This window comes from Bubalus bubalis, chromosome 14 (assembly GCF_019923935.1).
Source record: "Bubalus bubalis isolate 160015118507 breed Murrah chromosome 14, NDDB_SH_1, whole genome shotgun sequence".
NCBI lineage: Eukaryota > Metazoa > Chordata > Mammalia > Artiodactyla > Bovidae > Bubalus > Bubalus bubalis.
In genome coordinates, this window is record NC_059170.1 from 19,020,427 (window position 1) to 19,046,049 (window position 25,623).

The window sequence follows — 25,623 nt, forward strand, 5'->3', positions numbered from 1 at the left end:
AGTGCTTTCAAATACAGTGCAAACGTAGAAGGAAGACAATTCTGATCTGGATAACAGTGATGTTGACAATGATGATGAAAACTTCTACTACTTATTGTGTACATATTTTGTGAAAGGTATTTTATATTCTTTAATTTATTCAGGTATTCACCACATGTTTGTTGAGTATGTACCAGATACCATTAGGAACTGGGTTAAGGAAGGTTGGAAAGACTCTGTATTTTTTACTTTGAAGTACCTCTGCTCACAATAACCTTCTAAGTGTGTGCTCAGTGTTGCTTACATCTGTTTTTTTTTTTCCCTTATATCTCCCGGGACTCCAGATGAGCCAGGCCCTAGCATGTGGTGGATCAGTACAAATTCCTGGAGTAGACATTGAGCTGAGGAGGAAGTATCATACCACAAGTAAGGTGAGACTTAATGAGTTCTTTCTATGTCTGTAGCATGCTTTCACACAAGTATTCTTATTTGAAATTCAGCAAAATTGTTACCTGGATGAGGCAAGAAATTTTATTGAATGCAGACGATGAAGTTTAGGGAAGTAAAGTAACTTGCCCAGGGTCACAAGGATGGGAGGAGACGGACCAACTGAATATTGGAACCTAAGGCTTCTGATCCCATGTCTTGTATTTCTTCCATTATACTCTCTAGCTTAAAAAGCACTTTAGCTGAAAAGTCATAGGTTTTTTTTGTTTTTTGTTTTTTTTAAATAATATTTAACTTCTGGACAATTTCATATTAGTTAGATAGCCTGGCTTCATTTAGAGAGGCTTAGCATTAGAAAGGTTTTCCATGGAGTTTTTTTGTGAACTACAAAATGTATCTATCAGATCAGATCAGTCGCTCAGTCGTGTCCGACTCTTTGCAACCCCATGAATCGCAGCACGCCAGGCCTCCCTGTCCATCACCAACTCCCGGAGTTCACTGAGACTCCCGTCCATCAAGTCAGTGATGCCATCCAGCCATCTCATCCTCTGTCGTCCCCTTCTCCTCCTGCCCCCAATCCCTCCCAGCATCAGAGTCTTTTCCAATGAGTCAACTCTTCGCATGAGGTGGCCAAAGTACTGGAGTTTCAGCTTTAGCATCATTCCTTCCAAAGAAATCCCAGGGCTGATCTTCAGAATGGACTGGTTGGATCTCCTTGCAGTCCAAGAGACTCTCAAGAGTCTTCTCCAACACCACAGTTCAAAAGCATCAATTCTTCAGCACTCAGCTTTCTTCACAGTCCAACTCTCACATCTATACATGACCATTGGAAAAACCATGGCCTTGACTAGACAAATGTATCTATAGTCATTAATAAAATTTGTTATACTAAAAATACAGGAGTTTAAAAACATGTTTTCAGTGCTTGCTTTGGTTGATTATGTCTATGATTTTGTCTGCTTTCAGATGATATTTTTCTTTCCTTTTCCTATAATGTCAATAAACATAGAACATTCCTCTTCTCAGAATTGTTCTTTGGGAGGTGGGGGGGGGGGGTCAAGAATTCTTTTTTAAAATACTCTTTTCTATAGAACTTAAATGGGGTGGGTATGTTTGCTCTGGAATTTGGAGGACATCGATTAGGATTCCAGATATGTTTGTACTGAGTGAAGAAGTACCCAGAAAAATGAGAATTAAAAATTCTGGGTGAAAAAAATCTAACCAATAAAAATTCCCCTTAGACCTAACGAGAAATAAAAGCATTCTTTTAAGAAATTTTTTTTGCAACTGATTTTTGATTCCTTCTTTTTTATTAAATAGCTTTCTTCTACCAAGGATTCACCACAGCCTGTTGAGGAGAAGGTTGGTGCTTTCACAAAGATAATAGAAGCCATGGGATTCACAGGACCTCTGAAATACAGTAAATGGGTAAAGTCTAAGTTTTTCTCATTTTTCTTTTTGAGCTTTATGCTTTCTTCTCCTTGCAGAAGATTTTTTTTTTTTTTAAAGCTTCTGCTTTGCTTTTTGTGAAATGCATGTATTATTTTGAGAGCTTTAAAACATGTTGTATCCCCTTGTCTCCCATTCTAAGTCAGGTCTATACAGCATGTGGGGCTGAAAGACTGCCTCTACTCCCTTAACTTGATTCCTTAGAAGTATCTCAGTAGCAGGCAATCGAATAAGACTGGTCTTTCCAGATCTTTGCCACGTGAATGCCATATAGATAAGTTCTAAGGAGTTAGATGGGCCAAATGTTCTGATGGGCAGTGTTCTTAAGGAAACATTACTTTCTATGATTCATAAGTGATTTTCTGTATGTCATGGTAGTGATTTTCTTTAAAATTTTGTTAATGAGCATTTTAAAAATTAATTCTGTGATTTATTATAATTCATATTATGGAGGGCTGTCTGCTATGTCATTCCTCATGAGATCTTGGCCTCGCACATTATCTGTTATGTAGTACTTGCTGTAAATGAGTGAATGTCCTCTTTGCATCAGGTGCTACTGCCTCTGGACTTTTATAGAAATGCCTCTAACCAATTAAAGTAATAAAATACAAGTCACTGGATTTTTCTCAGCCCAGTTATCTTCTAGTACTACCGTTTCTTTCTACAGTTATGGCAAAAGTACCTTTTAATACTTTTCAAGGTTGCTAGAATGTTGGATAAGCCTGATCAATCATAAGTTATAGTCATAAGTCATAATCAAAGCAAACCAATACAAAGCAGTAGAGAAGACTTTTCTACAAAACACCATAGCTTTGCCCAGAATGACTAAATTATTTCACTTACACCATTTTAACAAGTTGTAGTCAAATTATTATAGAACTTCATTTTTATTGTGGACTCTACTTTTAGTTTTCTCTTAAAATGTCTGGCTGTCTTCCTAACAGTTCTAACTGCAACACATACAGACTTTTTTCTATACCCTCCCTTTTACATAAATTAAACAGTGATTCTACCAGTATTTTGTCTATAACGGGCTTTGAAAAGTATAGAAGATAAGACACATATACTCTGTTATAATAATGTTCTTGAGACCCTAAGGTTATGAAGTGCCTTCTTAATCATTAATGAAATACTATTTATGCTCCTTAAAGTTATCTCTTTTTACATCATAATTCCTTGACAAATGATAGTCATTGGTATATTTGGTAATATTAAGCAGGATCTTTTCTTCTATTAAAAAAAAGATTTGCAAAAAAAAGATTTGCAATCCTAGCATTTGGATTTAAAAGCTTAAGTGTTTTGTTTGAAAGTAAGAAATTAAAAGGGAAATAAGAGCAGAAAGAAAAAAAGAGAAGAGAAAAAAATTGACTGTTTTATTAATTTCTTGATGGTTGAGTTCCACTTGGTTGCTTCCATATGCTTTGTCTCGTCTGTATTTTTATGATTCCAGAGGGAAAGTTGGCTACCATTTGGAGGATTACTAAATCATCAGGAAAATTTCTTCACTGTTTTAGTTTAAGTTAGTCTAATTTTTCTTGGTTCCCTTGTGACCTCAGCTAAGTCTCTAATTGCATTTAAAAAATATTTTGTGATGTGGCAGCATCTGTTGCCATATAACCTTCATTTTTGTGACATCAAAACATCAAAGTATGACATTCTAGTATAATTTGGGTGGGAAAATGTAGGTACAGCTTTCCATTTTGAAAGAGCCTTTTTCAGCAAATGTTGACTCAGAAGTCTATGGCAGACACTTGTATTGGGGTTGCACTGGCAAGAATCTTTGAATTTTGTCTTTTCACATGTCTTTCATTAGGGAATAAAATGTCTGCTTGTCTCTCCACATCAGCATTGTCAGCCATCTTTCCTCCATCTTTTTATGTAATGTTTTCGAGTGTGGTTCCATTTTTCTTCTAGATGCGTATTCAGGAATTTAAATGTGGCTTTTCCTTACCTACTTGACTATGGCGAAATAACCATTTTTTTTTCATTATCTTTATGGAACAGTATCAGGTTAAGATAAGGATAACATTTAACAGATTTAGCCACATGTCATTGAATAGGCAGTTTCCAGATTAGCATTAAGCCAAAAGTTATTCCTGTTCTGAAGGACACTGACAAACTGGAATGCATTCAGAAATGGGCAGTGAGCCTTGTGAAGCCTTCAGAGACTTGAATGAAGAGTGATTGAAGGAAATAGGGATGCTTTCCCTGGAAAGAGGAGACTAATGGTTCTTCTCAGATATTTGAGGAAGAAATGTAAAAAAAAAAAATGGAGAGGGACTTCCCTTGTGGTCCAGTGGTTGGGACTCTCTGCTCCCAGTGCAGGGCGCCCGGGTTCAGTCCCGGGTCAGGGAACTGAATCCCACATGGCATAACTAGGAATTCAAGTGTCACAACTGAAGATCCCGTTTGCCACAGCTAGGATCCGGTGCAGCCAGATACATAAATGCTGCTGCTGCTAAGTCACTTCAGTCGTGTCCGACTCTGTGCAACCCCATAGACGGCAGCCCACCAGGCTCCCCTGTCCCTGGGATTCTCCAGTCAAGAACACTGGAGTGGGTTTCCATTTCCTTCTCCAATGCAAGAAAGTGAAAAGTGAAAGTGAAGTCGCTCAGTCGTGTCTGACTCTTCGCGACCCCATGGACTGCAGCCTACCAGGCTCCTCTGTCCATGGGATTTTCCAGGCAAGAGTACTGGCGTGGGGTGCCATTGCCTTCTCCTAAATACATAAATAAATATACTAAAAAAAAAGGAGAGACTTACTCTGAGGTATTCCAGTGTGCAGATCATGTTTAATGAATGTTACACGAAGCAGATTTATGTTCAGTATAACAAAAATCTAAGAATTGTCCTGCAGTGGACTAGGTAGCCTCACAAGGTCATTGGGCTTGTTTGAACAGGGGCCCAGATAGTTGACCATGAATCAAGAATGCTGGAGAAGGAATTCCAGTACAGAAGAGAAAGTTCAAATGACTTCAAAGCCCCTTCCAACTCACACAGCTGTGAGTGCAAGCCTTTTACTAGATTCGTTTTTCATCTTGTAGGATGGTACAAACGGCATCAGTTATTGGGAAAGCTGATTTTCATTTCCCAAAACTGTCTTAGGTGCTTGTGTTTTAGTCAATTAGACTGATGGAGTCTTCCAAAGTTAGAATGAAATAAACATGAAGTCATCTGAGGATCAGAACAATTTGTATTGACTGGATGGAAATTTAGTCCACCTACTTCCTTAACTTATATTAACACATGAGTCTTGAAGAGGTTCTTTCCCCGAGTTGTTATTTCCAGTCCCTGTGTGATGGTCTTAAGGGACTTGCTTTAGAGATTTGTCCAGGAAAATGGCTCACCCAAGTATAAAGGCTTGGCTTTGCTGCAGGAAAAGTGAGGAACTATAAAATGCTCCTCATTGCCACAGTATGAGCACTGTATAAATACACTGGCCAATCTGGTGAGGTCTTCATTATTTATAATGAATGCTTGTTTCATGAATGTGTGGTGGGGAAAAACCTCTTTCTCAAGGAATGATGTGGGGCCTTGCAGGCAAGTGTGCGTTTCCTTAGGCAAAGTCATTAATTATGAACCAGAAGACTGTATATAAGAATTGAAAGGAAACTGCAGATTTAAAAAAAATTTTGACATAGGCCATTAGGAATTTTACTTGAAATTATAACTGTGTTGGGACTTCCCTGGGCATCCATCCACTGGTTAAGACTCTTTGCTCCCAATGCAAGGGGCACATGCCACAAGGTGAGGCCTAAAATAAAAAAGAAAAATTTTTAATATGTCATGATAGTTAAACTAGGCCTTAAGTTCCATGAAAGGAGTTTTTAACTGCTTTGATTATTGCTGTATTTCCAAGTGTCCAAATTAGTGTTAGGCACTGAATTAGGTGCTCAATAAATTATTTGTTGACTGAAATGAAGAGCTTACAGATGTCCTAAACACTCTGTTTCAAGGATAATAATAGGCCTGTCAAGGCCAAGTCATTTGGATAATGGTATCATTAGGATATCATTAGTTTGGCAATGGTACAGACCAGTGCTTCTCTAAATGTGTTGTATATAAAATACTCCCCCAAACTGTAGGTGTTAAAAAGTGAAACATGCTGCTTTTTTAGGTTGCTGATACGGTGAATTACACTGATTTGTGAATGTCGAATTAACTTGAAATTCCTGGGATAAATTCCAGTTGATCATGATATGCTCTCCTTTAAAATACTGATGAATTTGATTTGTTAGTATTTTGTTAAGGAGTTTTGGATCTGTGTTCATGAAGACTATGGTTTTACTGTTTTGTTTTCTTCTGATGTCTTTGGGTTTTTTTTTTATTGTTTGTTTGTTTTTTGATGTCTTTGGTTTTAATACCAGGGTAATGTTGGATCATAGAATGAGCTGGGATGTGTTCCTTGCTTTTTTTCTGCAAGAGTTTATGTAGATTTGACATCATTTCTTTAGATATTTGATAGAATTCTCTAGTGATGCCCTCAAGCCTAGAGCTTTCTGGGAAGATTTTTAACAACAAATCCAGTTTTTAAAATAGAGGTAGGAAGACTTCCCTGGTGGTCCAGTGGTTAAGACTCCATGCTTCCACTGCAAGGAGCTCGGGGTTCCCTGTTGGGGAAATAAGATCTCACATGCTACATGTAGTGGCCAAAAAACAGAGATAGGACTATTCATGTTATTTATTTATTCTCGTGAGCTTTGGTAGCTTGTATCTTTCAGTGAGTTTGTCCACTTCATCTAAAATAATGACGTTTATTTACTTAAAGTTGTTCATAATATTATCCTATTACTATCTTTAGGATATATAGTGATGTTCCCTCTATTCTCTGATTTCCGATACTGGTAACTCATGTCTTCTCTGTTTTTTCTTTCTTTTATTTTTAGAAAAATATGTATTTATCTATTTATTGGGTCTTAGTTGCAGCACAAGGGATCTCTGATCTTAACTGCAGCATGCAAGATCTTCTAGTCGCAGCTGGCAAACTCTTAGTTGTGGATATGGGATCTAGTGCCCTGTTAGGGATTGAACCCAGGCCCCCTGCATTGGGAGCTCAGAGTCTTAACTACTAGACCATCAGGGAAGTCCCTGTTTTTTCTTTTTATTCCTTGTCAATTTTATTGATGTTTTCAAAGAACCAGCTTGGGCCTGTGATTTTCTGTATTATTTTTGTTTTCAGTTTCATTAATTTCTGCTCTTACCTTTATGTATCATTCTGCTTGCTTTTAAGTTTAAGTTGCTCTTCCCTTGGAGTTTTGTTTAAATGTGGGCTTCTAACACTGATTTATTGCCTATAAAAATGTACCTAATCTCCATTGGTTATATGTTGTTTTGTTTTCCCCCATATGAACTTTAGGCTAAAAACATTGAAAATATAACATTTCAAATTAGCAAATAAAAAATCTTAATTGCAATCAAAGACATAATACTTTATTTTATAACAGGTATTTCTGCCCATGAGAAACTGAGATATGAATATTATGTAGTAGTGGATATAGTATATCCTTGGTGACGTTGAACCTTAATAACAAAACTGCTCTGCTAAAATTCTAGGTTGGTTTTTCCTCAGTTGCTACATCATTTGCATATATATATATTTTTAGTCTGTGCATATTTGAGTAATTTTCTCTGTCATTTTAAAGAGAAGCTTCTACAAGTCTTTTGTTGATACACTAATTGTATCCTTAAGGAAATATTTTGAAAGTCCTTAGAAATTCTTGTTCCTTTAGCACTGAGTTGGTCTTCAGACCTACAGTTCATAAAAATTTACTTTTCATTTTTAGATTTATTTTTTTTTTAATATACAAATCTTCAGTATACAGCTCGTGAATAAATTAAAATCACTCAGATTAAGATTCTATGAGAATTCTTAGTGTTTTGGGGAATAGTAAACAGTTGATCCTTTTACTATATTTTATATTCATTAGAAACTCATTTAAAAAGAGTTGCTGTGTTTATTGTTGTTGTTCAGTTGCTAAGTTTTGTCCAACTCTTTGTGACCCCATGGACTGTAGCACATAGGACTCCTCTGTCCTCCACTGTCTTCTGGAGTTTGCTCAAATTTATGTCCGTTGAGTCAGTAATACTATCTGACTGTCTCATTCTCTGTCGCCCCCTTTTCCTTTTGCCTTCAGTCTTTCCCAGCATCAGGGTCTTTTCCAATGAGTCAGCTCTTTGCATCACGTGGCAAGGGTATTGGAGCTTCAGCTTTAGCTTCAGCAGCAGTCCTTCCAGTGAATATTCAGTGTTGATTTTCTTTAGGATTGACTGGTTTGATCTTCTTGCTGTCCAAGGGACTCTCAAGAGTCTTCTCTAGCACCACAGTTCTTCAGCACTCAGCCTTCTTTATGGTTCAACTCTCACACCCATACTTGACTGCTCTCCATATCTTTGACTCTACGGTCCTTTGTCGGCAAAGTGATGTCTCTGCTTTTTAATATGCTGTCTAGGTTTGTCGTAACTTTCCTTCCAAGGAGCAAGTGTCTTTTAATTTCGCGACTGCAGTCACCATCCACAGTGCTTTTGGAGCCCAAGAAAATAAAATCTGTCGCTGCTTCCACTTTTTCCCCTTCTATTTGTCATGAAGTGATGGAACCAGATGCCATGATCTTAGTTTTTTGAAAGTTGAGTTTCAAGCCGGCTTTTTCACTCTCCTCTTTCACCCTCATCAAGAGGCTGTTTAGTTCCTCTTCACTTTCTACCATTACGGTGGTATCATCTGCATATATGAGGTTGTTGATATTTCTTCCGGCAGTCTTGATTCCAGCTGGTGATTGATCCAGCCCAGCATTTCACATGTACTCTTCATAGAAGTTAAATAAGCAGGGTGACAGTATACAGCCTTGATGTACTCCTTTCCCACTGTTGTTCCATGTCTGGTTATAACTATTGCTTCTTGACCTGCATACAGATTTCTCAGGAGACAGGTAAGATAGTCTGGTACTCCCATCTCTTTAAGAATTTCTCACAATTTGTGTGATCCACACAGTCAGAGGCTTTAGTGCAGTCATTGAAGCAGAAGTAAATGTTTTTCTGGAATTCCCTTGCTTTCTCCATGATCCAACAAATTTATAAACATAGTATTCTGTTAGGATCAGCAAACTATAAAACTGGGGAAAATACAGGAAAAAATGACCCCCCTCTCTTCAGGGGGAAAAAAAAGACTTATGGAATAGATAATAGTGCTTCTGAGGGAAGATCAAATGACTGAGGGTTTTGCTTGATTTTGGTCAGGAGAATGGGTAATTTTCTTTTTAATATAAAGGGTTTCAGATTATAAAGAGTTAATATGGATGGTTCTGAACTATGGTTTAGAGGTTCAAATGTGGTAAAATGGATTTGAATTAAAGGACATATTTCCTCTAAATATTAGAAAAATCTTTTTGACATTTTAATGCTAAAATCATAAAATCTAGAATTTTTTGAAGTCCAAATGTCTTGATTTAATAAAATAAAGCTATCTGTATTGTTTAGCTATTAAATTTGCCTAGAGACAGGTTTGGACCCATCCTTCTAGTTGAAAAAGTATAAAATTCTGTGACCCACATCTGATGGTACCAGAGCATTCACTTGGTCATGTCTTGAGTTTGTTTTATTCTCTTTGTCTAGAAGATTAAGATTGCAGCCCTGCGCATGTATACCAGCTGTGTGGAGAAAACTGACTTCGAGGAATTCTTTCTAAGTAAGTTACTGTTTTTGAAAGTTCTGAAAAGGAAAATGAATCTACTGTTCATTTTTGTGTTTGTGTCTTGGTCAGATAGTGTTCTTTTTTAAGGTACTAGTGAAACAGTTTTTCTTGCACAGGATATATAATAAAAGCTTCCTATTTTTCTCCTAATAGAATAAACAGAGGCCAAAAGAACCTTATAAATAAGATGTTTTATTTGGGAAAAATAAAGCATTTGGGGGGAAAAAAAAAGTAAAAATTTGTCCAGTACTTCAACATTATCATCCCCTTTGTCCACATATGCATGTTTTACATAAGAGTATTCAGAGTAAACATACCGTTTTACATTCTGGATGTTTTACATAGCAATTTTGACATGAACTTTTAGCCAGTGATTCCTCTTTTATTTCTAGTTTATAATTGTTTTAGTTAATCCTGGAATATGCGTCATGATTTTTCTTCTTTCTGTAAAAGGACTGTTGGGTCAAAAGGTACGTATAATTTTATTATTTTTATCCCATTGATAAATTGCTTCCTGTAAGTTTTTCTGGTTTAGATAATCATCACTAGCAGTTGATTGTATCAATACAAAAATCATTTTGATGCTGTAAACTATTGTTGTTCTAAACAAGTCATTTAAAGCAGATACTTATAAAGTCATTGGGAAAGTTTAAACTGTTTCCAGTTCTACAGATTTTGGAAGGAAATGTGTGCTGTGAACCTCTTGTGGTAATAACCATTATCCTCAAAGCAACAAACACTTAACTATATGTTCTTCATATTTTTTATGGACAGCAAATAATTAATATTTAATTATGTTAACAACAATGAAGAAAGAGATGCAGCTTTATTTACTATTTTTTAAAATTAGGTGCAAGTTGTTTTGTTGATTTTACTTTCAGCAGATTGATATTATATTAGAAACTTAAAATACTATGCTGAGTTGTAATCCTAATTTAGTATCTGCCTTCCATTTCCTATTTACTCATAGTGAAGAAAGAAAACCTTCCTGCTGCTTTTTCACCTCTAGCAATTTTTTATTTTAGGAGAAATTAGTCTGAAAGAAAATATTCATTCTCTACATGATGAAGAAACTATTAATTTTAGAAGCTGGATATTTCTTAAGTAGTTTAGGTCTATGTGCTAAAGTATTTTTCTTTAGATCTTTTTAAAACTTCCTCCTAGACATCTATTTAATATTAAATATCTCATAAACTTAAAATTATTTTGAAAGGATGTTTACTAGCTGTCTTTGTTTAACTAATCCTTATTAAATATTCTTGAGTTAATATTATAATATTAAATAATGAGACTATTATTACATACTTAATGTATCATGTTTCAATTTATAATCTGTTGTAGACTACTTATAAAAATAAAAGTTAATTAAAATGAGTATCCATTACATTTTAATAATTCACACTTACATGCTTTTACATTTGTTTCCTTTTGGAGTTATAAAACCTTGGAAGACTGGAGGGCTTATATTCTTATTTTAATTTTTGTTTTATTTTCAGAAACAATTGAAACTTAAAGAGGCTAAGTGATTTACCCAAAGTTGCTTACTACTCAAGCCTTGATCCTATGTCATCTGGCTTAAAATCCAGGAATTTTTCTGCTATAACCTATTGCCTGTGAATGAATATAATTGCAAAATAGAATTATAGTTCATTTTAACATTTTGTTTTATAATTCTTAGTATTTTATAATTTTTAATTGAGAACTACCTCTATGATATGTTCTATTAATTTTGTGAACTGCTGTTTATATATTATTAAAATGTGTACACCTCAGTGAGCTTTGTTCTAACCTTACCCTTTGAAGTAGTTATCTGGGGAGGGAGTACACTTTTCAGTGATAGAACTGTTATTTCAGGTTTTCTGAGACTCACTTTGAGAATTACCTTTTAGACTTATGTTCATTTGTATTATGCTCCATTGTGGTCCATCTTTGTGGTTAGATTAAATTTCAGAATCAAACCAAAGTGGTTCCAGATTGTGGCCAGTGAATACAAAGGGAGAAAATCTGAAAAGTACCACTTAGAGGCAGACAAAGAATATCTATAAAGTAATGAGACTGACTTTCTTGCATTTTGGATTCTAAAGAGTAGGCCAGACAAGTTTGGGGTAAAAGAAGAGAATGTGTGTGTGTGTGTATTGCTTCCCAAGATTACATCTGTAAAGTGGCTATTGCTCCCTTGGATTTTTGGTATTTTAGGGCTTTACTTTTAGAGTCCTGAGAATTCAGTAGCTTTTTAAAAGGATAGAGAGCCTTAGGTAGTGGTAGGTGTCATTCTCACTCTTCCAACAAAAGTGAGGCCAGTTGTATGTCATGAAGGTTGAGTTCTTTACTCAGTAAACGTATGCCTGTCAGCCTTTCAGACAAGTCCTCATAAAATGCCAAAGCTACAAATACTGTGTCATGTCAGAGCCAAAGTGTTCAGAGGTCTTGATCTAGAGACCTAGATGCTGAGGATTCTGACTGCGGAGATACCTTAATAGTCCACTGTTGTTTCCAAGATGTTCTGATGATGTCATTGTGGCATAAATGAGTGTACCCTCTGTGAGCATGCAGTGTTTGCTAACTGGTGTTTTGGAGATCAGTTCCATTATAAAGAGCTCTTTTGGGGCAGAGGTGGTCAGCCAGTCAGTAAAGCTTGTGCTTAAAACCACACTGTTGTCTGCAAACTGCTTTGTTTTTAGCCCTAAGAGCCCTCATACCTTGGAGAGGAGACTTAATGAGTCAATTTTGAGTTAATAAAATTGAGGTTCTACCTTCATCTGTTTCTGCTACTAATACTCAGCTATCAAATATATCAATTTTGTATAAGTTTATGATGTATTTTTTTAACACTTGAAGAAAAAAAGATTGAGGTTCATCATCAATAGATGAAATCTTAATGAGTTTTTTCAAAGATAGTTTAAACACTACTGTTTAAACAGTTCACTAAAAAACAATAGTGAATGTTTGTGTGCTGTGCTTAGTCGCTCAGTTGTGTCTGATTCTTTGTGACCCCATGGATGTAGCCCATCAGGCTCCTCTGTCCGTGGGATTCTCCAGGCAAGAATACTAGAGTGGGCTGCTGTGCCCTCCTCCGGTGATCCTCCCCACCCAGGGATTGAAACTAGGTTTCCCTCAGTGCAGGCGGATTCCTTACCAACTGAGCCAGCAGGGAACTCGGGTGAATTCACAAAATTCAAAAAACGTTCACAAAAGTGAGTGTTTATTGAATACCTATTAAACATTAACCACTTTGTTAAATGCTCTATAGGCCTTATCTCATTTATTCCTCACAAAAACCCTCTTAAGGTAGGTTCTCTTATTCTCCCATTTTTATAGAGAAGAAAACGGGTACTGACAGGTAACTTTGCCCAGAGTCACATAGCAAGAAAGAAGTGGAGTTAAGGTTTTGAATCAGGATGTTTGACCCCAGTGTCTTCATAAAACATGCAACTATGTTAGCACTGCTGCCTCATAGCAGTAATGAATTAATTTAATTTTACTCAACTGATGTTGAGGAAGAAAGTATCTAGCTTCACATAATAGTGCACTGAATGTGTATTGGAGCTAAGTGTGATTATGGGAATACCTTGTGATCATGGGAAGATCTATAGCAGGTTTTAACTTTGAAGTGTTTAAAGACATTTCATAAAGCTAAAGAATCTGCTGTTTGTTGAGTTGTTCACAAACTTTCAGTGGTCTTGTTTTTCAGGGCTTTAGCCCGTGCTTTTCTGTTCTGACCCCAGTGGGTAGAGGGAGTCAGTCATATGCCAGCTCTTTTCCCATCCTCAGCTCTGAGCTGTCCCCCAGAGGGAAAATTGTGACCCAGGTCCAGTTGCTGGCCTGTCTGTCTGTCTGCGCTTTCCAGCTCAAGAACTGATTCCCTCTTTGAGAAAATTGGAAAGGCTCCTGGTGGCTGCTGAGAAGCTTTGATGTAGAGGTAGCAATTGAACAGATTGTCCTTTAGAAGCAGCCAAATTTCATTTTCCAGATTGAAAGACAGACTTCCAAGAAAACTTTTCTTTTTAATGTTTTGTTCTAGCATCCAAAAAAGACCCAACTTCAGATCCGGGCTCGAGAGTTTCTCATGGCTATTCTTGTTCTAGGTGGAGGATGGTTGGCCCACTCTCAGATGGCATGTGTCTTAATAGCTGAATGACTAGCCAGGCCAGCCTTCACCTCCCTCCTGCCGGGCTCCAAGAGGAAGTCCACTTGACAGCTGCTGGGCACCTCCCAGTAAGCTCACCAGAGGATTTTGGTGTCAGTTTGTGACAGACCTGGACTTAAACGCTATCCTAGCCACTAGCTTGTTAATATTGTGGCTGCCCACAAGTTCCTTAGCTCTTTGGAGCCCGTTTCCTCATCTCGAGAATGAGGCTTCTAATGCCTTCCTTCAGGGTTAAAGTGAGGATTAAGTGAGATAATATACTGACATGACTAACAGTGGACTTGGCAGGAAGTTTGAACCTTTAGTGAATGTTAGTTTCTGATCCTAATATTAGGCCGTTAGTGATTAGGCCATAGTATATGGAATCAAGCAGATCTAAATTTGATCCCAGATGTCTGATTTCACAGCTGTGTGACCTTGGGCAGTTGTCATGATCTCTCTGTCAGTTTTCTCACCTGTCAAATGGGGATAATATCAATACCTACCTCATAGGAATGTTGGAAGGGTTCATTGAGCTAATGCATGTACCTTTCATTGAGTCTGGCACATACATAGTAAGCCCAAAATGAATTATAGCTCTTTATTATTCTTGATGTTGTTAGTGTGCCTCACTAACAGAGCAAGGGTCCTGCTCTGTGTTTTCTATCTTAGTGGCCCCTGTTTGTGATCATTTAGTTCATAGTATACTTCATTGTTTGCTGAAGGGCAGAAGATACTACTTTCTTTCTTGAGTCATTAATCCAAGGGACAGAATCAGATTCCCACTGATTCTCTTTTTATCTTCTTGCTCCACCATTTCTCCCTGTCATGTAATAAGGAGGGCATATTCAGCGGGGGACCCTTCACCAAGCCAGAGGCATTTCTTAAGGATCCGAGTATTGAGAGGCTTGGATATCTAAGCACTGACCTGATTTTTGGTATCTTAAGCCAAGGAGAAGTCCTGCCTGGGTTATCATTCTTGGGGGTGATGAACAGCGTTTTGTTAGATATCATCTGCTTTCTATTCAACTGCAGTTCCCTAGAGCTCTCCCTCTTTCTCCCAATCATTTATTTTGGTTGCATCATTTAGCATACTCATGTTTGTAGCACACTGGGTTACCTTAAAGAAATAAAACAGGGAAAGGATACAAGAAGAACTTAATTTCTTGGCAGAGCTCAAGTTAAAAAAAAAAACCTTATACATAGGACTTCCCTAGTGGTCCAGTGGTTAAGAATCCACCTTGCAGTGCAGGGGATGTGTTTGAACCCTGGTTGGGGAATGAAGATCCCACATGCTGAGGTGCTTAACTAAGCCCACGTACTGCAACTATTGAGCCCTCACACAGCTAGAGAGTCTGCGTGCCACAATGAAAGATACTGAATGATGCAAGGGAGATCCCATGTGCTGCACCTATGATGCAAGGAAGCCAAATAAATAAACACGTTTTTTAAAAAAATATGTTAAAAAAAAAAAAAGCCTATACTTAAGTGGGGGTAGGCAAGTGGTGTCTGCCTAGCTTTCCAAAAGAATTGGAGACCAGGAAGGGAAAATAACATCGACTCATATGGAAGTTAGAAGGAATTACAGATTGTCCAGGCCACATGACACAAAGTGAGAAAACTGAGGCCCAGAGAAGTGATTTTCAAAAGGCCACACAGCAGGGTGGTGATGGGGCCTAGTTGTCTGACTGCATTCAATGTTCTTTCAACCCATAGGCTTGCCTTGTGGTTCCATTGGCCTTCTCTCAGAGAGCGCTGTGACTGCCGTATACTTTGATTGAACAAATCCCTACCAATATTTCAAATAGAATCCATATTCCTCTTCTAAACCCTCACATATTTATACTTCATTATTATTTTCTAGGGTGTCAGATGCCTGATACATTCAATTCATGGTTTCTTATAACTCTGCTTCATGTCTGGTAAGTGAGAAATTTAAGTGAAGTCACTATATATATATATATATATTTTTTTTTTTTTTTAAACACTGCTGACTTGTTAAGGTATAGCCTTCAGTAGAGCTGATTATATGAAATGGCAGTTGTTCAGGCATTAAAAACTGTTCCTTTCATTTTAATAACTGGTGTCTTATGGCACATTTTTTATTAAAGGTCAAAGCATAGTCCCAGAAAGAAACTAACATTTGTAGGAGTTTCTCAAAGAACACCTAATCCAGTGAACAATGCTATCAGTATCTCTAAGAGACCCTATGGGCTTGGGTGGAAAGTTCTTTCCCTTGGCTGTTTTAGGAAAGTTCACATTTACGTAAAAGTGGTTTGAATTGTGAGCATCCGTGGTCATTTTCATTGCTGGTCATCAGAAACCTATAACAAATTACAGCACTGACATTTAGCCTGTACCTCTAAAATGTGCATACAGGTTAGATTCATGCCAGGTTTGTTGCATGTAAAAATATTTAACACCTTAAACAGTATATTTTTTCTTCAGCTGCAAATTACGTAGCCAAAAAAAATCAATTTTTCATCTAATGTTACACAGTATTAAAGGTCAGAAGGATATAGGAGAGGCGTTGGAAGTGGGGGCTGGGGAATGTATTTATTGAACTGCCAGATCTTGGGAAAGTAAATTCTGGAGAACTAAGTTTACTACTTTGACCATAGTGAGCATCTGAGGAACGTGGGGAATGGTTGCCTTGTCAAAAGGACCCTTGTTTGAGGCTGAGCTTTGCATCACAGGACTGACTGCTATATAAAGACTTTTTGGTTTTGATCACCTCTGAAATATTTCTTCTGAACTCGCATAGTCAGTGAGATTGGCTCAGGGGTCTAAGGTGGCAGTTTATGTTGTTTTTTCCTAAACCGGTAGTTTATTGAGTGTACACTGTGTCCTGGGCAGTCAATAAGCTATGTCAGGAAGCTCCCAGTCTAGTGAGGGAGATAAGACATGCGTAATAGTTGGTTATAAATCGGAATGGCCAAGTTCTATAATAAATCTGAGTAAGTAGTGCCTGTGGGATCTCAGAGGAGGCAGCAACTCTCAAAACCCTTACCTGGCTTTTGAAATGTGCTGTGTCTTAGTCAGGTAGCTGTGAAGGCAAACGACCTTCGGTCTGAATGGTGAAGGTTAGGAGAAGTTCGGGGGGGAAGCTGGATGTACTGAGAGGAAAACTACTTTTTCAAGAGGAGGGCACTGCAGAGGTGGCCCTGGGGAATTACCCACTGCAAAGGTGGGAGGGTTGAGAGGAGTCTAGGCTGTTCCCAGAGGAGCTCAAAGATAATATTCAAAGCCAGTATGAAAGACTCTTTCTTGCCCAATAGCCAGAGGTATCAGCATGTTAGAGGGAGTGGATGGCAAAATAAAAAATGCAATCCTTGTGACCACATCCCAAGGTCAGTACCTGACTAATAGCCGCTGGGGCAACCTTATAACTACTTGTAGTTCTTTCAAGTTGGCCATGATTTCCAAATGTGCCTGCTGAGTCCCCCTTGCTGAGATTGGTTTAATTTCTCAGAGGCATGGGGAGTACCATCGCCAGGTAAGTAGGGGGAGGGAGGCTTGTCTACACTTGGTCTCTCTTCCATCCTTCGTCCTTGGTTCTCATGGTCTGCAGCATTGGTGAGATGAATCAGTAGCTTTTCAGTTTGAATCAGCAGACTCTGTGTTAAGGACTGGCAGGCACTGGAGAGAAGGATGTGACATGGTGTGTACCTTTAAGAAACTTAGTTGAGTGGAAAGCAGACCCAGTACAATTGCCTGTAATGGATGACAGTGAAAGAAGTGCTGTGCCCAAGGCACACACAGGTACTGCGAAAGGACACGAAGGTGTGACTGAGTCCAACTTTGGTGGATGGGGGGAGTACTGGATAAAGAGTTGCTGTGTGGTAGAGGTGACATATGAGATGTACCATGAAGTGTGAGTAGCATTTCTGTCAGAGAAAGGAAGGCACTCGAAGTTGTGGGAGTATTAGGGGCAAGACATAGAACATGTACAAGAACGTGGAGTATTTGAGGGCAGCCACGTTGTCTGTAGCATCTAGGAATGTGGTGGAAAAGGGTCAGCAGAAAAGTAGTTTAGGATCCAGTGTGCTATGATCCTCCAAGAAGAGTTAGGGAAACTCTCTTCTAGGGGTTAGGGTTCTTAGAGGAGGTCAGGGATTCACCCCAGGACTGGGGGAAAGCTGTGTTCTTCTAGTCCTGTTCTCTTAGCTTGAAACTCTAGGAGATTAACTAAGGGCTCACCAAGTCCAACGTTACCAGGCTCAGTGGACTTGCCGCGAATGGGTGGGATTCAAATGCCTCCTATGAGTGGTACTATGAGGGAGAAAGAAGTGGGGAGGCTTAGAAAGCAGTCATAAAAACAGAAAGAATTCCCGACTTCCGAAAAAGCTCCCCCCCACCCCAAACACAAGAATACTCGCGCTTAAGTTCCCCAGGGTGATGATGCCCTGTTGGCTCTCAGAATAGGGACAGGATTTCTCATAGCCTGTTAGTTCCCCAGAGGAGGTGTTGATGTCCCCCTTATCCATTCTGCTTTCTCTATGCTATGCTATGCTATGCTATGCTAAGTCGCTTCAGTCGTGTCCGACTCTGTGCAACCCCATAGACGGCAGCCCACCAGGCTCCGCCTTCTCTGGGATCCTCCAGGCAAGAATTCTGGAGTGGGTTGCCATTTCCTTCTCCAATGCATGAAAGTGAAAAGCGAAAGTGAAGTTTCTCAGTTGTGTCCGACTCCTAGCAACCCCATGGACTGCAGCCTACCAGGCTCCTCTGTCCATGGGATTTGCCAAGCAAGAGTACTGGAGTGGGGTGCCATTGCCTTCTCCGCTGCTTTCTCTAGGTCCCCAATTTTTGTGTGTATTGGGATTTAGGGCTGGAAACCCTTCAGTTCCCAGACGGCCCTTATCAGTTGTGTTTTCTTGTGAACATGCAGTTGTGGTGACTATGTGTCCTTTGTCTTTGCTGAACAAGGTTAGTATTCACTACAGCTGCTGAAAAAATGCTTATAGAGGTTGCTGTGGGGGCTTTCTAGCATCTCCACATGGACCTGATAAAAACAGGCTTCCTCCTCTGTTCCCTGTCTAGGGCAGTGGTGTTGAGATCCATTCAGGTACCCACACCAGAAACCTGGAAGGCCAGCTTTTCCCTCATTCCCTTTATCTGGTCAGGCACCAGTCACTCATCTCAACCTCTTTTGACCATGACCCATAGTAACAAATGTATTTTACCTTGTAGTCCAGAACAAGCAGATATATGATGCAAAAATTTTATAGAACTTATCCTTACAGCATGAAATAATCTCTGATATTTTCTATTTCATTTGAATTCATTTAAAACAGAAATGTAAGATATCATCCACTAATTGATTTTACTGAATTACAAGCAACAGGTATTTGGACTTCAACTTCCCTCTTCCTGTGCCATAGATCTTCTCAACACAGATTGAATTCTCATACACACACACACACACACACACACACACACACACACCCTCTTTAGTATTTTCTGTTGTTCTCAGGATAGTGTGTTTCCTAGCATGGCATTCATATTCCACCAAATATGCTACCTTTAACCACACTCAACCTGGTGCCATTCTAGGTACCACTACCACCACACTCCTTCCCCTGCAAGAAAAAATAAATAGAAATGTTTATGTATGATAGAAATATCAAGTCTTCTGCACAAACCTCTGCCTAGAAAGCCCTTCTTCCTCTCCACCTGACAAACTCCTGTTTTTCATTCAATAGCCAACTCAGATATCATCTCTTCTTTGAAGCCTTCTCTTCCTTTCAAAGGCAGAGTTAGTTCCTCTTCTGAGTTCCCTTAGTCTTTTGGACACCTCTATTATAGCACTTATCACATGACATTTTTAAATTTTATCATGTATTATCTATCTTCTTTGTGGATGGTGAATTTATTGAGAGCAATAATTATTTTTATTATTCTTCTGGAAAAATGAGATACTTTTTTCCCTCAGTCCCATATCTTACTTGAGTTCACATTGATAAATGTTGATTAAATAATCTATGGCCCGAAATCTCTCTTGGCTCCTATGGCAATTGGAAGGGTCCTGGCCACTGCCTGTTGGTCATATGAGAGAGACAAAGCTCTGCTCCTACTTCAGTTGCCCTGGGTGGTGAGATGTATGTAGATGGAATTCATCTTAGTGTTCAAAGTATTAATAGATTTGTAGAGACCCTGATTTTAACATTTGTCATGTACTACTAGTACTAGTACTCCATAGATACAGAAGTTTCTTTTAGAAAAGGGAATGGGGAATTCTCTGATGGTTCAATGGTTAGGACTCCAACCTTCCACTGCAGGGGGCCCCAGTTCAATCCCTGGTCAGGGAACGAAGATCCTGCAAGCCAAAAACAAAAAAAGAAGTGGAACAAATAAAATTAGAATATGTCTAGGATGGAGGTGGGGTGGAGAGGAAAATACAGATTGTATTTTTTAAAATTATCAAAGTCAGGTATATCATAGATATAGTAACTATTAGGTCCTTTACAGTATTATTTTAAAATTGATTTACATATATTATCTCACCCATTTTTATAACTACTTTATTCCTATTACATATAAGGGCTCAGAGACAGAAAAGTCAGAGAGCTTGCCCATAGAACTAATTAGTACATGGTAGAGAGGAAATTCAGAGAAGGCAATGGCAGCCCACTCCAGTACTCTTGTCTGGAGAATCCCATGGATGGAGGAGCCTGGTGGGCTGCAGTCCATGGGGTCGCTGGGAGTCGGACACGGCTGAGCGACTTCACTTTCACTTTACCCTTTCATGCATTGGAGAAGGAAATGGCAACCCACTCCAGTGTTCTTGCCTGGAGAATCCCAGGGACGGGGGAGCCTGGTGGGCTGCCGTCTATGGGGTCGCACAGAGTCGGACACGACTGCAGCGACTTAGCAGCAGCAGCAGCAGAGAGGAAATTCAAATATGGATCTGACTAACTCAGAGTGTTAAGTTCCTTTCCTCAGTGGTAACTGAAACTATCAAAGTAGCTAATTAAATAATTATTACTAATTAGTACTAGTAATATTTAATATTAATTAATACTATTTATAGGGGTTTCCCCAATAGCTCAGTTGGTAAAGAATCCACCTTCAGTGCAGGAGACCTGGGTTCAATTCCTGGGTTCGGAAAATCCGCTAGAGAAGGGATAGGCTACCCACTCCAGTATTCTTTGGCTTCCTTTGTGGCTCAGCGGGTAAAGAATCTGCCTGCAGTGCAGGAAACCTGGGTGTGATCCCTGGGTTGGGAAGATCCCCTGGAGAAGGGAAAGGCTACCCACTGCAGTATTCTGGCCTAGAGAATTACAGGGTCGCAGAGTTGGACACGACTGAGTGACTTGACTAATACTATTAATAACTGATATAAGTATTTGCTTGTATCAGATAAGTTTTTTTTAAAACTATTCTTTTATTATTTATTTTAATTTTATTTATATTTTTGGCTGCATGACATGTGCGATAGTTCCTTAGCCAAGGCTTGTACCTATTATACTCCCTGCATTGGAAGCGCAGAGTCTTAACCATTGGACCACTAGGGAAGTCCCAGTACCTGCTTGTTCTTAAACATAAATCCGTAAAATTACAGCATTTATTTTCTAATTGAACCTACTATATGCAGCAGATTTGTTCCCTGCCCTCATGGGGCTGAGGGTGCAGGAGAGACATGTTAAACAAATCATTAATAAAATAGAATTGGGATGGATGCTGTGGGAGTCGGCGACAGGGCTCTGTGGAAGAAGCGGGGTCCAGAATTTAGTTGGAGGCAGGTGGGTCACTCAGGGAGGGCTTTGTTGAAGAGATGGCATTTAAACTGACACCTGAATGAGGAGTGGAAGTTAGCAAGTCAGAGTGAATGAAAAGCCATTGCAGGCAGAAGGGCCTCATTGTTTTCAGTCATCTTACCAGGAGAGCCCTTTTCACAGATGAGGTTTTATGCTCATCCACAGTGTATGAATAGATAAAAGGACCGGTCTGCTCACTTCAGGTGTTCGCCTCATGCCCAGTGGTAGGGGACTCTTATGTAGTTCCATAGAAACTCAGAGCACAGTTTAAAAACCACAGATCTAGTCCAGCTTCCTCTTTTTACAAATGGGGAGATGATTCTGGCCGTTTTAAAGGATTTGTCACAGGCTTCTTTATCAGTAATGGAAGATTTGAGACTCAAATCCAAAACTGACTGTGTGAATTGCTCTTTGTGCAACACTATGCTTCCTGTCTGCGTGTCCCCTTTTGGTAGTCATGGGATGGGAGTCTCTTGTCCTGAATTTGAGCTGCACAGCACTGACCACAAACTCTCTGAAACTGTGTTTCTTAGCACTCACTATCTGTGTCCTGGGAGCGGCAACAAGTAAACCTGGGAATCGTATAGGGTGCCAGGCGCTGTGTTTGATAGGATCTGTTTGTTGATAGACACACCGATCTTATGGGAGCTTGGGGCAGTGGGGCAGCCTGGGATAGTCAAGGAGCCTTCTGGGGTCTAGACCTGAAGGACATGGAGTCTTGAGAAATTATTAGGAGAGGAAGAATTAATTGTAAGGTGTTCCGAGTGAGAAAGGAATGAGAGGATCATCACTAGAGGGAGAAAGCAGGATGAAGAGGGGAAGCATTTTGTTATTTGTTTTTTATTTTAAGATGGGGGAATACTGGAAAATTTTTATAAGCCTAAGGGAAGAAGCCTCTGGGAAAGAAGAGAAAGAAGTAAAGTGTGGAGGTGGAATGGGTTGGAAAACAGACTAGTTCGTCTCGGTCCAGCCAGAGAACTGCCCTGGCAGGCACTCCCGGCCTTTGCAAGAGGGTTCTTTAAAACCACCACAGCAGTTTTGATGTAGCTGTAGGGCTTTCGAGCTCATGCTGGATTCCAGCAGCTCCAGACCTGCTATATATGGTGAGCCCTGGCCATGTGCACATCCTCTCTCTGCCTCCCCCAGCCAGAGTCGCTCTGTTCAAACACCCACACATGTAGCTTTTTGCCCAAAGGAAAGGCCTAGGCAGCATCATTTTACCAACATTGCATAACCTCCGCACATTGGTACCTGCTACCCAGGAGCTTGTTCTTTACAGTGGATCTGACAGGCAGGCCGCAGGCCAGGTGTAGCTCTTGGAGGAGGTTCTCTGTCAGGTGAGATGGCTTCAGGAAATGCCTCGCCCCACTTGTCTGTCTGCCCACAGACTGTCGTCTGGCCCCCATGCTCCCCACATAAAGGATAGGCTTGGTGGGGAGGGAGTTTAGGAAACCAGGTGGAGATAGCCATGCATACAGCCCCAGGAAGGGGTCCGTGTGCCAGCTCACTAATAAATAAACTCATTCATTAGCACACTGCGGAGGCTTGAGTGTGGCCACGTAAGCCCTGTTTTCTTGGCCTCGACTGATGGCGGAGTCGGGGAGACAGGCTACGTGAAAGTCCCTTTGGGATTCCTTCCTAGCAGCCAGAGTGACAAACCCGCCCAAGTGCCCACTAATCTTCATTGAATTCAAAATCAGATCCTCTTTGAGCAGCTTATAAACTACCATAAGGGAGAAACAAGGCCAAAACACAACTGGCATTGTCAGGAGGCCCAAAGAGAGCAAGCAAGACAGGATGCCGGAGCCGCCAGGACATGGCAGGAGGTCAGCGTCAGGAATAACAAGAATTCTTCCCTCCCAGATTAGGCAGAGAGGAGGAAAGAGTGGCAAGGAAACCTCCTTCCTTTGCACTCTCCAGGCAGTGCTGTTGTCTTCCTCTGGGTCTCATCTAGCAGGAAGGGGCCCTTGGAGCTGTGCTGTCACAGGCTGGGGGAGCAGTCAGCCCTGACGCTGCCCTGGGAGGCACTGTGGCTGGAGGGAGCGACAGAGAGCTCAGGCCTCACTCCAGCTCCCCTCTCCTCCACTGAGCACCCTTAAGTTTCACCTCCTCAGAGTGTCAGTTTTCTTTCCTCTGAGATGGGGACGGTTATACTAGGTAGATGGCCAGTTATACTAGGTACATTGTAAGACAGTGAATGCAAAGGTATCTTACAAGTCTCAGAGGACTTAATAAATGGTAATAATCATCATTACTATTTGCCATAAGGCAAAATTTACATCTTAGCTCTTTATATTTTGAGACTCACTAGTGAGTGAGGTCCACCCCACCTCCCCATCTTTTTGACTTAGTGAACAAACAACAACAACCTATCTTTTAGAGATATTAGAGAACCATCAGACTAGGGCTTGAACACTCTTTTTTTTCCTTTACTTTGCTAGCTGGGTTATTTGCTTTCCTTATATGTAAAAGAGATCAGTATTATTTATGAGGCACTGGAATCACTGAGAGACAAGGATAGTACTGTGAAGCTTAAAACCTCAATAATAAATTGTGGGTTTAAGAACATCATCAAACTTGGGAGGGGCAACTGGAATTGCTCCTAAACAGAGAGTAGTTTATACATAGATTAAGTCTTTACTCAGAGTTAGGTACTTTGTAAATACTTGTTGAATGAATGATTAAATTATTTAACACAGGAATATAAAGATTACGAGATTGTTTCTTTTTAAAAAGAATTTTTTTTTAAGAATTTTTTTAAAAGACTATTTTTTAGGGCAGTTTTAGGTCTGAACAAAATACTGTCATTTTTTAAAGTGTCTATTGCATTCTTAAGGGCAGTTTTTACTATGCTTAAGCATTGAAGTCTCCCCTCCCCCTCCTCCTCCAGAACGGCTCTGAAATTATGATGTTTAATCAGTAGCAAAATGTAATTTGACCTCTCAACATTTAAGCTTTATTATGAGAAATGCATCCATGATATAAATGGAAGTAAAGCTGTCCTGATCTTTTATTTAAACCTACTGTTCTCAATTGTGGAATAGTTGACTTAATGACTTGAACATTACTGTTGTACAGACGGAGCCTATGACATGTGTTGGCTTTGTTTGGTAGTGGGTACTGTGACCATCACATCTCTTTTTGTTCTTGTTTACCATTTTGAATACCATTTTGAACTTATTTTACTTATTTTCTTCTTACCTTCCAACATACTTTAACCTCTTTAATCATTCAGGAGGTTCTGTAACTGTATTTTGCTAGGCTCTCTTAACTTGCACTGGGTAGCTATACCTTCCTTGTTGAACTGCTGTTGTGTTTGTTCTAAATACATTTTTAGGTTCTTTTAGGCTGCCAGGAGTTCCTGTTTGCTGTTGTAGGTATGTTTGCCTCGGGTTAGCCAGTCTTTCCCCTTCTGGTGTTTTATTTCTAATATGATGCTAGTTGTGAAACTTAAATTATTGCCCTTGTGAGGATTAAATGAAAAACAGAGGAAATGGATTCTGGAAGGTTTGTTCTAATCATTAAAGAGGCAGAAAAACAGTGTAACTCTGGGATTAGATAATCAGGGTTCAGATCTTAGTTTTGACACTTAATTAGTTTTGTAACTCTGGGCAAGTTACTTTTCTCTAAGACTCAGTTTCCTCAGCTATTAAGTGGGGACAGAAGAATACCAGTCTCTTATTACGGTTGTTACAAGGATTAAATGAAATAATGTATCTGAATCACTTAGCACAGTGCATGGCATATGCTTGTGTTAGCTGTTAATTATATAGCATTTGTCCATTTTTGCCGTTAAAGGATTTTTTTTTTTTTTGCTTTCTTCCTATTTCTTAGTCATATTAGAATTGGAAAAAGTTGCCAGATAAACTGAATTCAGCCTAGATCAGATGTTAGCCTGACAATTGCTGAGTAAATGACCACAGCACTATTATCCTAATGAGTTTCATTGGGATAACTGTAGTGTCTATGGATGAAACATAGAGTTGGAGTTGAGATATCTTCACCTCTATCCTTCTGTAACAGATTATTTTTTCAGTATAAGAAAAGTTTGTAGAGAATGCTATCACTATGGAAAATGGAGAGAAAAGGGGGAAGCTACTATTTCTGTAAAAAGAGTACATGTACACATAAGCTTGTGTGTGTATAGATTACAGCTGGAAGGTTTCATAAGAAGG

At 39.4% G+C, this 25,623-nt stretch overlaps 1 protein-coding gene and 1 long non-coding RNA gene across 2 annotated transcripts in view; both read left to right on the top strand.

Moving 5' to 3' along the window:
• LOC102415829 (ubiquinol-cytochrome-c reductase complex assembly factor 1) overlaps positions 1–25,623 on the top strand; it is a 96,060-nt gene that overhangs the window by 22,898 nt on the left and 47,539 nt on the right. Inside the window, exons 3-6 of the mRNA XM_025263584.3 lie at positions 324–410; positions 1,747–1,854; positions 9,484–9,556; positions 15,553–15,610. Coding sequence (XP_025119369.1) covers positions 324–410; positions 1,747–1,854; positions 9,484–9,556; positions 15,553–15,610 — 326 coding nt within the window. The remainder of the gene's footprint in view (positions 1–323; positions 411–1,746; positions 1,855–9,483; positions 9,557–15,552; positions 15,611–25,623) is intronic.
• On the top strand, positions 9,566–11,331 carry LOC123329176. Its single transcript, XR_006544418.1, has 2 exons — positions 9,566–10,032; positions 11,059–11,331. It is a non-coding gene; the product is annotated as an uncharacterized LOC123329176 (long non-coding RNA).